The sequence below is a fragment of the Talpa europaea genome (assembly GCF_964194135.1).
Source record: "Talpa europaea genome assembly, chromosome: 14".
NCBI classification, from domain to species: Eukaryota; Metazoa; Chordata; class Mammalia; order Eulipotyphla; family Talpidae; genus Talpa; species Talpa europaea.
In genome coordinates this window covers 50,058,775-50,072,992 of record NC_140082.1, presented here as the reverse complement: position 1 = coordinate 50,072,992, position 14,218 = coordinate 50,058,775, and the positions used below count along the sequence as shown (strand labels likewise).

The following is a 14,218-nucleotide window of genomic DNA, read 5'->3' as shown; positions in this document are numbered from 1 at the left end:
GGACCTCATACTTTAGGCAATTCGAAGCTACTGCATTGAAAAAATAATGTGGGGAAGAAGAGGGCTAAAATGCAATTTTCAAATCACATCTAAGCCCACAGGTAAATAATAAATATGAACCATAAAAAAATATGAAATTTTCAGCCTGTTGGAAAAAGTCAAAAATGTCTTTAAAATCATATTACATCATAAAAAGATATCTAAATAATGTCCTTTTAAAGAAAATATTCTCTAGACAGAACTATTTAGGATGCTTCAATTTAATTGTGCTGCTTAAACAGCAAAGGGAGATGTAAGGGCAATGTCTAGTCAGGCCTGTGATGTTAAATATTCAGAATGCAGTAGCAGTTTCAATTATTGAAACTAATATGAGTTATCCTTAAAGCAAAAATAGATGTTGTCAGAGGTTGAAAGCAAATTTGGCCTTAGGCTGAAATATGTAACTACTGCAGGATTTATACAATAACATGCTAACATCAACACACTAGCAGCAGTGCAGGGACTTTGGGCATAGATTTGCTCCCTGGTCTCAGCTTGATGTTTATGTTAGTGACTCCCAAGTTCCAATACACATGAATCATTGAAAGATCTCATCAAAAAATGGTAACAAAAATGCAGGAGGTGAGAGGGAGATCAACCAAGGCCACTGCTCCAAGAACTGTGTTCTGAATAACAAGCATCATATACTAGAAGCACAAAATCTTAGAAATAGAAAAGATATTATAAATTAGTTGGAGTTATAACCTGGATTGTACTTTGATATTTTTAGTATGTATTTTGATATTTTCCTTGTAATCCTATCTATTTATTTTACCATTTTAAAAACATTATGGTGACTAGAAATCAGGAAGCTTTATCAGATTGCCAAAGTGCACTAAAATTTTTAAGAAGATCTGAAGTAAGTCCTCATCTGAAGCATTAATTTACTTATTCATTTTTCTTTTAAGTATCAGAAACTTGGGCCCTTGTGATGCAATAATCTGGATAATTTATCACCCAATGGCAGGAAATACTAGTAAACAAAACATATTACCCCTTGGGCTTCATGGTTGTTCTTGTTCTGAGAAAACGCCAGGAGCATAGAATAGATGCTCTTTCCAAATGTAATATTCTACAATTTCATCAACTGAGCCAGCCACAAAGAGGAAAAAAGGCCCAAGGTAAATCAATCTAAAATGTACTAGTCGGTATAATAAATAGCTTGAAAATATCTCCTTGTTGTCTTTTTAATCATTAATATTTTATGCAACTTGAAAGAATTCAGCAACTTATTAAAAAATTCAAACACTATTTCTTTCAGAAATTCAGTTGTAAGTAGGAGAGAGGTCAGGTAAATTCTTATAAACCTAGAATAGCTTGTTAGCATTTTCATCTCTCTTAGATTTGTGGGTTCTCTTTTTCCTAAATTACTTTCAGAAGAGTTGTTTGACAATATTTTCCTGGTTCCTTAAAAAGCTGTGTCTATATGTTACCCAGTTAATAAAAAAATAGTCAAAAATCAATGTTCTCAATGCAGGCAATTGAATTCATGGATTGAAAACTCCTGGGCATACTGGGATGATTTTACATCTTTCTAATCCAAGTGAAATTGTTTCGCATGCTTCACCTTGTTTTGTTTAGTTTGAATTATTTTCACACTCAGTGATACCTACTTGGATCATGTTTTCTTTATTTAAATTATATATTTCTCTTTATTTTTCAGTTGCATTGCTAAAGCCTTCTCTTAAAGAAAAAAATAAATATTTCCAACAGGGGCTTAGGAAGTTTTTTTTCTTTCCTCTTGAATAGTCCCAAAAAGAGGATTAAGATATCATTTTGTAACAGAATAGGAAACAACAAATGAGAAAAGACATTATTTGGATGATTGGTTTATAACCATTTTTAGTGATATGACCCTTTCTTTCCAGGAAATTCTATGCAAAGGCTCAACATATAAAATGGAGGAGGGTAGGAGGGAGGTGGAATAGTTCAGCTCTATGTGGATTATAAAGGCTGTCTATTCTCAAAGTCCTTTTACTATCTCACTTATTGAACCTTTTGCTTATTCTCACTAAGCACCATATAGGTCCTTGCATCCATCAACAGAACATTCTACTACTCTACATACTCACTACTGGTCAGCCCCAGTAGAAATGTGAGATAATAAATTAACCATTTCCATACCCTTAGGAACTACCTTAATAGCTAACCTAAACTGTAACATTTATTGACTATTTTATAGTATCCTCACAAAGATCCTATTTGATTGGTTTTGTTGTTGTTTTTTTCTTTTTTCTAATTCTTTAGAGCAGAAACCATGTGTAGTCTTTACCTGGTCTTGGCCTTTCCTCTCGGGTCTACTATATGCTATGTCCATAGAGATGACCACTAAATGCACTGACTTCATTACCAATGGAAAATGAAATTTTAACAATCTAGTTGGTTACTGTTTTTAGCACTATATAAAAGGTTACCCAAAAAGGAAACAAATTGTCTAAAATGTAGCTTGAATACTATTTGTGGATTTTAATTCATCATGAGGTTTATTTATCTCCCAAGGTAATAAAGGATGAACAACATGCACTATTATTGCTATTATTTGAACAGCACTTTTAAATTCAAAACATATTCAAATTTATTACCCCATTGATTCATTACAGTAACCCTGATGCTAAGTATAAGCATCAACATATTTTTTCCAAAACAAAAGCAACTCTTTAATTATGAGAACAAAATGTTGATTACCAGAGGATGAGGGGACTGTGGCTGAGTCAGGTAAAGGTGGTCAATTGAACATTGGTGGATGGAAACTAGATTTAAGTAGCTATCATAATGTGGTATATATAGAAATTGAGTTATAATACAGGACACCTGAACCCTACATATTTTTTTATTTTATTTTATATATTTTTTACATCATTTTTCATTTTTGCACAATGTATGCATTTTCATCTTAGGTTATATTCCCCACACAATTCCCACCTCCCTTGCTTTGACCCTAATCATCTCCCTCCACCTCCCATAGTGAGGAGGAATGTCAGAATTCAGGAAATTAAGGGACTCTCTCAGTTATTTAGTGGCAAAATCAATATCCTGGACTCTGTGAGATTCCAAATTTTCTACTCTTATTGCATAAGGACGTCATCCTATCCAAATACTCTGCTATGTGTAACAAACACACTTGTTGTACAGTAAAAGCATGCATAGCTATACAAAAATATAGATTAAAAAAACAACAAAACTAATCAAACAGGATCTTTATGAGAACACTATAAAATAGTGAATAAATATTACAGTTTAGGTTATATATTAAGGAAGTTCCTAAGGGTATGGAAATGGTTAATTATTATCTTACACTTCTACTGGGGCTGACCAGTAGTGAAAATGTAGAATAGTAAAATATTCTGTATAACTATAAGATATAGTTATAATTTAGGATTGAAAAGTTTGCATGTATTATTTTTACTGCTATTCTTGGTTTCCAAGTAAAATTACAAATTAAAATGTGCATCTCAAACGAAAATAAACAGAAAATTATAAACTAGAGATATTCTCCAGGGAGGGGGACGGAGAGGGATCAGAACAAGGGAGGGATCTGCACAGGGGATTGTGGTGATAGTGCATGGGTGAATTATTGGTGGAAATTCTATGGGGGCTACACCTGAGAAAAGAAAGCACACATTGCTAAAAAATGAACAATGATGTAAAATATAGATAGATAGATAGACAGATAGATAAAATGTGTCCCCTGATCAAAATATACATACACAGCACATGTATACAGCAAGGGTTTAATAAATACTTATTCAATAAGTCAGAAGGAAAAAAAAATATTGACTGGTTTCACTTATAGGTGAAACACAGGAAAACCAAACAAAAGCCAAGGAAAAAGACAGAACTTGCAGGTAGACCACAGATTTGAGTCTTATAGCAGGGGAGCAGGAGGGAGAAGGGTCAAATCAGGGGAGGGAAGAGCACAAGGGACGGTGGTGATAGATCACAGTGCTATGGTGGTGGGAAAACTAGGGGGACTACAACGGAAGGGAGAACAATGTTGTAAGAAAATATTTTTAAAAATAGTTATTTGGGGGTCTCCCCGGTGGCACAGCAGGTTGAGTGCAGCGCTGTGAAGCTGTATGCAGCCTTTGCACGTCGGTTCAATTCCCAGCCAGTCAGGGAGATACCCACATGGTGTGGCAGACCTCTCCTGTCCTGCCCGTTGCTCCCCTCAGCAGTGTATTTCACTCCTTCTGCCTGTTCTGCTCCCTGCTCTGTCTCTGGTGAATTCTCTCACCCTCCCGCACCTCTGGCCTGTACTCCCAGCTCTTGTATAAATAAATAAATCTTTTTAAAAGAATACAAATAAAAATACTTACTTGACCAACGAACACACCTGTATTGTCCAAGAAGTACGCATAGTAACTGTTTCTACCTTCATTGGTTAAGAGACTAAAACAGAGAGCTGTACCAAGGCCTTCTTATGGCTATGCAACATAAGATACTCTATTTAATGTAACAGTTTCTGTCAGTTACAAGAGGCACTTTTCAGCACTTCCCTGTCTTCATCATTACTTTGCTCTATAAAACAAGTGAAACAACCTTTCTTCCTAGGAATGTTTCAAAACGGGAACAAAACGGGTAGGTAATTAAAACTGATTTGCTACACCCCCCATATCACCCTACTTCCAGGTCCATAGAGTAAAGGGTTACCAACTGCTTACTCAATCCCAAATCAATTGTACCAAATAATTTGATTTGTTATATACTTTCTATATCCCAGTGTGCACTAAACTATGAAGAAGCTTTATTTCTGATTTTTGTTCAATCACAATCTACTCTGTTACCTAGAATATGTTCATGTGGATATTCATGTAATTTACATTTGTTTAATTACTTTTGTCATCTTCAACAAAAAAAGAGTATTTGCACTGGAATCCTTCACATTTCCACTCATTTCAATCTTCTGCAAACTCTGCACATGATTATTCTTTACAAAATACAATTTACTAAATAAGTTAAATATATGGGTCATCCCCCTCCCCAAAAAAATACTTCCCAAGATTAAACATAAAAAGACTTTCTTCATTTTTCCATTTCCAATACCTCCTCCTTGAATCAAGGCAAAAGTCAATGAGAGACTAAGTTGTTTTTCATTGTGTATATTTCTCCTTTCTTAACATAGCAAGTATTTCTCATATAGCAATTGACTTCCATAAATACCAAAACAGATAATTACAATCTCATTAATACAGTCTTCTCATTGGGTACACAATAAAGTCTGTGGAATTTTGAATTCCAGATAAGACTGAATGTACATGTTATTAATAAAATAATCCAAGAATAGGCATTATTAATATCATGGACATGCATATCAAGGGCACAAGGATAGCCTGTCTAAATAAATCTGGCAAGCCTGACACATTATTCCTCTACTTAAGGAGTTATTTATAACTCATTAAATAGGGAGACAGACTTGTTTCAATCAAATTTCCTAGAAATTTTACAATCTAAACTTTAGAGATAATTTTACTGACCTGTCATCTACCTTATCATTGACCAAGTACTTGATCCACACTTACCAAATACCTTTCAGAGGACACACTGACTAAGATGAGGTCATCTCCGACTCGAACCTTTTCTCCTTCTGATCGCTGCTTTGAGGCAGGATGAATAGTCCACCAACAAGCTTCACCTGCAGAATGTTTGCAAAGTGAATCATGAATTAGTGTCTTTGTGTCCTTTGGGTAGATTCCTAGGAGTGGAATCACTGGATCATATGGACTACAATGATGTAAGAAAAAAAATTTTGATTAATAAAAAATAATTAATTAAAAAAAGGTGAATCAAGAAGCACCTTTAGTTTAAATTGATTTTCTCTGCCATAACTCTAAAGTAAAAAGGGGAAATGAAATAAACTTTCAAAATCAGTCTCCTTAAAATGAAATTGCCCTACTCACACAACCTTCAGAAATTTGAAAATTAATATAAATTGATCTCATAGACCGTGAAAATCAAAAGAATTAGGCCAAATTAGCACAGGGAAAGATATACTGAAATGCAGAGATTCTTCTCATAGAAATTGGTTATGACATGTAGCGAAGTTTGGTGAGCTTTTCCTCGCCACAAACTGCTTTAAAATGAATATTTACTGATGCTAAATTCACCAGGCATACTGATTTGACTTCATTCTTTATACAATCATATATACTTACATGATTCACATTGTTCTCTGTAATAAGATCTGTTCCTTGTCACTGGGTTTTCAAAAGCAGTTTTGTGAAATGACAGTCGTATTATAACAGTTTTAGAAACTATATTATGCTGGTTCAAGCAGATGTATACAGTTTTCATACTTAAATTTATCCTGTGTCTACTTTTATTTTCTTTTAAAGTGTTCTTGCTTTTATTAATGCAAGAGTAAAATATAAGAGAATCTTACTATAGAAAGATACATTATAAAACTAAATGGGTATGTTAAATCAAATAAGCCTCAGGTCAAGTATAATCACTCTTCATTCTACAGTTCCATTACCTAACACACAAACATAGGCACATAATTTTTTAATCTGTTCAAAATTCCTTTTAAAACCTAAACATAAGTTCTATTCAAAAATGAGATTTTTTTGTAATATCTGTCATCTAATAATTATTATTCTGTCCCTTAACACTTCTCTACTACTTTTCCATCAAACTTACATTTTACTTCTTTTTTAATTTCTCACTGCCAAACGTCAGTTCCATAAGAGCAGGTACTTTGTATGTTTTGTTCACTAGTTGTCCAGCTTCAACGAGGCACTCAGAAAAATTTATCTTGCATAATTGAGAAAATGAATCGTAAGCATTCTTACGAATCTCTTAAGCATTCTTGTAGCACATATGTTATCCTTGCCCTGAGCAGCTTTTCTTATATTAACCATAGTCTACCTTGAATGTCACTTTGCAGAATTCCTTATTTTCTTTCTCTCAATTCACATTTTGCAGCTGTAGGGAGCTTTTCATTCAGTCACAAACATTTATTAAGTCCCCACTACTTGTCAATCATTGCTTTGATAGTTGGGGATACATCAATAAACAAGGAAAAAAGTATCTGCTTTGTGAGTTTAATTCTGATCACAGCAGGTACATAACAAACAATAAACATAATAAATAATTTAGTAATTCAAAAGAGACTAGAGAGTGATGGGGGAAACAGCAGTCGAAGAGCATCAGAATGTAGGAAGAGGGAGTGCCTTGCTTTGTTGTTGACTATTATATAAACATCGCAACATATGAAATCAACTTCCAGATCATGCACATCTTTTACTTCTTTTGAGAGTGTACTGAAGTAAATCAATTAAAAATGAGAAAACCAAACAAACTAGCAAAAATGCAAAGTCTATATTAAGTCTATATAAAATGAAATAAAAATCAGAATACTACACTGATCCTTTTGGTGTGAGGCAATCTTGGAATTCCTGGTACAAGGCAATGTATTGGTCTATTAGAAAGTTAAGTAGGTTGATAAACACAGTTTTTTTTTTTTTTTACCCATTTGTTGTTTGTATATGGGAAAGTATTTTTTAAGCTTGGGGAGGGGGCATGTGGGGATAGAGCTGAAGGGACAAGTTAATAAGTGTTGGACTGTTTCACTGAGGCCTCACTGGTGGTGCAGGGGTTAGGATGCAACCTATGAAGCTGTCCCCAGCCACTGCGGCACAAGTTTGATCCCCGGCTAGGGAGGTGACCCACATGGCCCAGCAGGCCTCCCCTGACTTGCCCACTGCTCCCCTCAGCAGTGTATTTTTAACCTATCATTCGTATTTTGCACTTGCCAGTTATTACATTGCTCTGTGCCTCCTCTGAGTGGTGTATAAAAGGAACCTTCTAGATCTGCATGAATAACCACATTGATCATGAATAATCTATGGCAACATAATGGCAGGCATGAGAACTGGCGATGCAGAACAAGTAAGTTTCACAAGTAAGTTTCACAGAACATGTACATTTCCGCCTGTTCTGTTCCCCCCTCTGTCTCTGGTGAACCCTCTCACACCCCTCACCTCTGGCCTGTACCCCAGTTCTTGTGTGCATAAATAAATAGATTTTGGGGGGAAAAAGAGATGGGCTGTTTCTGTTATTTTTCTATTTGTACATTCATTTATTTTTAAGTGTGAAAGTTCTGCATGTGCATTGTAAAAGATGAAAGAGTCAAATCTTACAGAAGTGTCTAAAGAGCAAAATCCTCATAGCACTGAGAACTGAAACACAAAAGTCTATGTTCTCCTACTTAAGTCTAAGTATCTCCTGTTCTCCAAAAGAAAGAATCAAAAATATGTAAATACATGTCTCTTTAGACAAATCGGTAGAAAGGAAAGAAACCTGTATTTCCCACCTTTTTATTTGAATATTGACGTTGAGTATGTTACATTTGCAGAATAAAAGATATTTTAAAGATAAAAGAGACACACAGTGATACTCCATACACTAATCAGTGCACTTAATACTATCAGCAGCTGTGAGATGTGTAGTATGTCTGTTCTCCTACCCAAATTCAAAAGAATAACGTTTAAAGCCTGGTTTGAACCTTTAGCTAATTATGTAGGATGACTAATCAACAGAAACAATACACACTTCTTTCTACTAAAAATCTTTCTTGGGGCCTCTCCACTGGCGCAGCGGTTGAGCGCTGGGTTGCGAAGCTGCCCACAGCCTGTGCAGCGCCGGTCCGATGCCCGGCCGCCGGTCGAGGGTCCCACATGGCACGCAGACTTTTCCTGCTGCCCGTTGCTCCCCTCAGCAGTGTACTTCGTCACTCTGCCTGTTCTGCTCTCCACTCTGGCTCTGGTGAATTTTCTCACCCTCCCGCACTTCTGACTGTACCCAGTGCTTGTATAAATAAATAAATAAATCTTAAAAAAAGAAAAAAAACCTTTCTTGGGAAGTCATTTACTCCATCTCCCAGAATATTCATCTAATGTCTCTTCCACTGCTTCCCATCCAATTGACTGCTTCTAGTCCAATCCCCGCCATATTTTCTCAGAATACAGCTCACTGTGGGCCAAGGTGCTCACCTGTTGTGTCCTCTTGCAAGCCAACATCAAAAGCCAGTTTATCAGTTGAAGATCGGGAAGTGGACAAGCAGCACAGATACTAAAAGACACAGAATCAGCAGCTGTCACTAGACATTTATAGTCCTACTCACACTCAATTCTACACCTTGTTTGGTGTCAGCCTATCTCTGCTGGATCAGTCTTTTCCTTCACGTCTGAAAGTTTCTGTGCTAAATCCAGGTTTTTCATGTGAGGTAGGACAGTATTTATAAAGCGTTCATTAGGAGAGATGATATAAAGGAAAGCTATCTCTTTTGCCCTCATTAAAAGATTAGGGAATTGTGTTCTGCCAGTTAAAGAAGACAAGTAACTGAAGAGGTGCTTGTACATCTCTCAAGTTGTGTGACAGTCATAATTGTGAGCAAAAGTACAACCTTACCTGAGAGTAAGAATCTTTCTCCCAAACAGAAATTTGCAAATGATTCACTTCTATCTTCTATTTTTTGTTCTCATTTTTAAAATGTTAACTCTTAGAAATCATCCAGCACCGATTTGGGTACACAGCATGTCACCTCACTGAAATAAAGTTTATTAAGACTCTGCATGTGAAGTACTTTCCTAAGAGTAACTGAGCACTCACACCACCATCTTCTCACCCCTCTTAAGTTTTCCTAACTGCATATTTTTGGACAATAAACTTTAAGATAATTTTTCAGACTAACTCTGCTAACCCACCCCTCCCTCAAAAATCTTATTAAGTTTTCTAAGAATGAGGGCACTGAGATGCCAGGCAAGGGCGCTCTCAGCAACAGGAGCTGGAGACAATTCTGGGGACTGCACAAATCCGGATTCCCAGCCAGATTCCCTGGATGATTAAGGCAAAGTTGAGAAAATTCCTTCTAAGGAACAGGGTACATTCAACTCAGTGTATGTTTATGATTATGAGGAGGAAGGAAAAACAATAATCATTCAGAGACAGATGCACTGGCATGTTCGGTGGAAGTCATGGTCATAGGGATGTAAAATCAAATTGACCTGGTGACTCCTGCCTCTCGACTGTCAAACACTCTCTTCCAAGGTTGCAGAAAAGATTCTGGAGCATCCCAAACAAGTTCCCCATCAGTGAGGAATGTGAGTCTGACCTAGGGACAGGCAGTCCAGGGTGGTCCCGGAGGCTTAATCAACTTTCCATCTAAACTGCCAAATATCTGCCTTTAATTGAGATAAAGTAACAATTTCACAATACTTACTTTTCCAGCAAAAACATTAAGTGATTCCTACTAAAATTTTCAGTAATATTTCTCAAAAACCAATTAACATACATTCTCTAGGTATGTAACATACATTCTTATGTATATAATGAATAATATGAGCTTTCTTTCATTAATGTTCACAGCAACTATGAAGTAAACACTATAATTATTCCATAAGTTAATTAAGTTCCATAAGAGCAAGGACTTGGTCTTATTTACTACTATATCCAACACCTAGAACAGAGCCTAGGATATGTTTAGGACTAACAAACATTTATTGAATGAATGCATGAAGTTTTCAGATGCCATTACATGCTCGGTTCAGCAAGATATCCAAAGTTGTTCAGCATGCAACAGGGTGAACCTAAACTTACCATCTAAGTCCAGCTTAACTCATCTACTATATATCCTGAGTAGTTTTCTTAAAATGGACTCTTGCATTTATTACTTATGCAGTTCATGTGTTTCGACTGCTACTGAAAATGGAATTGTTTCCATGAAGTTTTAATGTACAATTACTATATACAAAGGGATTATTACATACACTGTTGTATCAGCCACTTCATTAAGGCATTTTCCTTTATTTCATAGCCTGCTACATCAGTCAGGATTTCCAGAACAATGTTAAATAAGCTATTCTTGTTTACATTTGTTTGAGCTATTTTTGTCTAGAATGACTTCAGTGTTTGACAATAGGATGTTGGCTATTGATTTGACATTGATATTTTGCTTATCCTTGAGCAAACAATCATTAGGAATGGGAAATGACTTGTTAAAGATCTTTTCAGCACTTGTTAAGATGATCACAACTTTTTCTTATTTGATCCATTTATGTGCTTCTATCACAAAAGCAAAATAATATTCAAGTCATCATTCACATCACATTTATATTTTTTATATATTTCTCTTGCTGTAATTTGGAATTCCAATAGCTAAGGTCTTAATTCAGATTTTCATATAAATATTCACAATGGAAAATGACAATTCTTGTATGTTTTAGGCATTGGTATTGAACCAATGCTTAGTCTACTACTCTGGAAAAATTTACGTGTTTTATTAGTTACCTACTTCCCAAAAGAAATAATCACCATAATAACATTCTTACAGATATTGGATGATCAAGTAGTCACAAAAATTAGGCTGATGAAGAATTTAATAACAAGAAATATTTATGCTTTAAAATATTAGGATACAAATTTGGTTATATAATAAATCCTTCAATATATAAATGAATTTTTTTAAGAATAGAAAAGATTGAAATATTTTAAAAATCACCAGCAGCTTTCTCTCATTAGTGTGATCATGAAAATATTTTTTTGTAATTTCCAAACCTTACAGAATATGTATTCCTTTAATATTTTAGTCACTTTTTTTAAAAGAATGGAATGAAACTTTCATATGCTACATATAATATATATAAGTATATAAAAATAACTCTGCCTTGGAAAGCCTGGTGGCTGATATGGATAAATGGGTGAAAGAAGAAGCTGATGAGAAAAAGAAATAAAACATTAAATTAAGAAAGAAAGATGAGAATTTACTCTAGCTCTCTCAGGCAGATTTTATTTTATCTTTTGGTAATTCTCTATAAATGAACTGCTTAAGTTTGTTAATTGTCTAATTTTATTCTCTAATAAATGAACAGTTTAAAACAAAAAAAAATTTCTTGTTTGATTCTTATATCTTTCTCCTCCTAAGAGATATTAAAAGTGAGATATTAAAAATAGGAGTCATCTAGGGCCTCCCCTGGTGGAGCAGGCGGTTGAGCGCAGCGTTGTGAAGCTGTCCATAGTCTCTGCAGCATGGGTTCGATCCCCACCGGCCTCGGAGCAACCCACATGGTGAGCAGACCTCTCCTGTCTCACCCGCTGCTCCCCTCAGCAGTGTATTTTGCCAGTGTGCCTGTTCTGTTTCCCACTCTGTCTATGGTGAATCCTCTCACACTCCCGCGCATCTGGCCTGTACCCTGGTTCTTGTATAAATAAATAAGTCTTTAAAAAAAAATAGGAGGCATCTAATGATAGAATTGAAGGACTCTAAAGGTTATCTAAGCTAACTCTCATCTTCTACCTGAGAACACAGAATACAAAGATATTAAACAACACATACAACCGAGACCATCAACGCCTAAAGTCTAAAATGCTGTTACTAACATTTCCTGATTATTTCTGAACAGATGAACAAGACCCAAGCAGAGATGAAATCAAACATCTACTCACCATGCCACTGTAGGAGTGGCGTAGCAATATGGCATGACCATAGAGCAGCGTCCTATGCCCACTCCCTTGAGCAGTCTGCACACACAAGAGAAAGGGGAGAAATACAAGAAACAGGTCAATTTAATTGGGTCAAAAAAATGCTCTCCTGTTCTCAAGGGAAAGTTTAATGGGAAAGAATAAATGGGAGAACTACTGAAGACAAGCAGAGTGCTGCGGAAAGTGTCTGAATTGGAAAAAGATTGTTGAGAAACCCTTTACTGTGGAACTGGCAGTTGATCTCGTTCTTGAAAAAAGAACATGATTTCAGTAAATACTAATCATAATTTGTCATTAATTATTTATAGTTTATACTATAAATAAATTACATGGCTATGTGCAACTGGGCAATAGTACTTTGGTCACCTCGTATCCCAGGAGCCTAGCAACATGCCTGGCACACAGGGAGGACTCAATAAATATTGATTCAATGAATGAGTCTTCCCAAAACACAAAATGGATCATATCATCTCCAGGCTTTATATGAAATAGAGAAATGTTCTTCAAATTTTAGTACATTTTTGTATAACCTAGAAACCGGTTAAAAACTAGGGTTGGGGGGCCTCCCCTGGTGGCCCCAGGAGGTTGAGCGCTGCACTGTGCAGCTGTCTGCAGCCTCTGCAGCACTGTTTCGGTCACGGCCAGCCGGCGAGGGTCCCACATGGCACAGCAGACCTCTCCTGTCGCGCCCACTGCTCCCCTCAGCAGTGTATTTCGTCAGTCTGCCTGTTCTGTTCCCGCTCTGTCTCTGGTGAATCCTCTCACCCTCCCGTGCATCTGGCCTGTACCCCAGTTCTTGTATAAATAAATCTTAAAAAAAAAAAAAAACAAGGGTTCCTGTGCCTATACTTAAGGCTCTGATTCAGTGAGTCTGGGATAGATACAGAGGTCATTTTCAAAATTTCCCAAGTGATGGAGTTGCTGTTGTTCCGGGGGCCACACTTTGTGTACAAGCACAGGGGACACTTAGCCTCAACCCTTTCTATCCTCCTCCCCCAAGTCACCCACACTCCAAACATGCAAACGTTTCCTGCCCTGATGAGACCAGCTGCTTCCTTGCGGGTCTGTCTCTTCTGCCATATCAGCTGTGCTCTGAAACCCAGGTTAAAGATCACCTCCTCTGTGAAGCCTCATCTGGTATCCTTAGTGCTCTCCAGTCCTGCACATGACCTTTGTCTGATTGTTACACTGTGAGCCTATTTCTGTCCTGGACCAGACTGTGCGCCCCTGAAGGACATGCAGATTAGTTCATAGCACAAGGTCAGAGCTTAGTAAGCACTCAATAAACATTTGTTGATTGAAAAACTGGATGTGGGTAGCCCAATCCAAGGTGGGTAGGGAAATACAAGTGAAGGTGTCATGGTATACAATTGCCAGATATTTAAGAAAGAGGAAGGGGCCTTGGGATTGTAATATTGGTTCACAGAAAGAAACGTTAACAGGAACTGTAAAATTACATCAGGTAAGATCATGAATGTTGTACCAAGGAGACTTTTTCTCTGTAGAAAAAGGAGGTCTTTAAGGATTTCAAAGATGAGAGCGATATACATATAGTGAATATATGTATATATATGACTATATATAAATGTAAAGTATATATATATATGTAAAGTACAGATTGCAGAAGAAAGTATTTTAATATCCACTGCTAGTATACCTTATTTACTAAAAATAAATCCCCTCTTTATTGTTCCATGTAACT

The 14,218-nt window shown here is 36.3% G+C and overlaps 1 protein-coding gene across 1 annotated transcript in view; it reads right to left on the bottom strand.

Moving 5' to 3' along the window:
• The window catches only part of RYR2 (ryanodine receptor 2), a gene marked incomplete at both ends in the record, with an annotated part of 627,990 nt that overhangs the window by 354,780 nt on the left and 258,992 nt on the right, over positions 1 to 14,218 (bottom strand). The window contains 3 exon segments of the mRNA XM_084254295.1: positions 5,559 to 5,671; positions 9,030 to 9,108; positions 12,481 to 12,555. Coding sequence (XP_084110421.1) covers positions 5,559 to 5,671; positions 9,030 to 9,108; positions 12,481 to 12,555 — 267 coding nt within the window.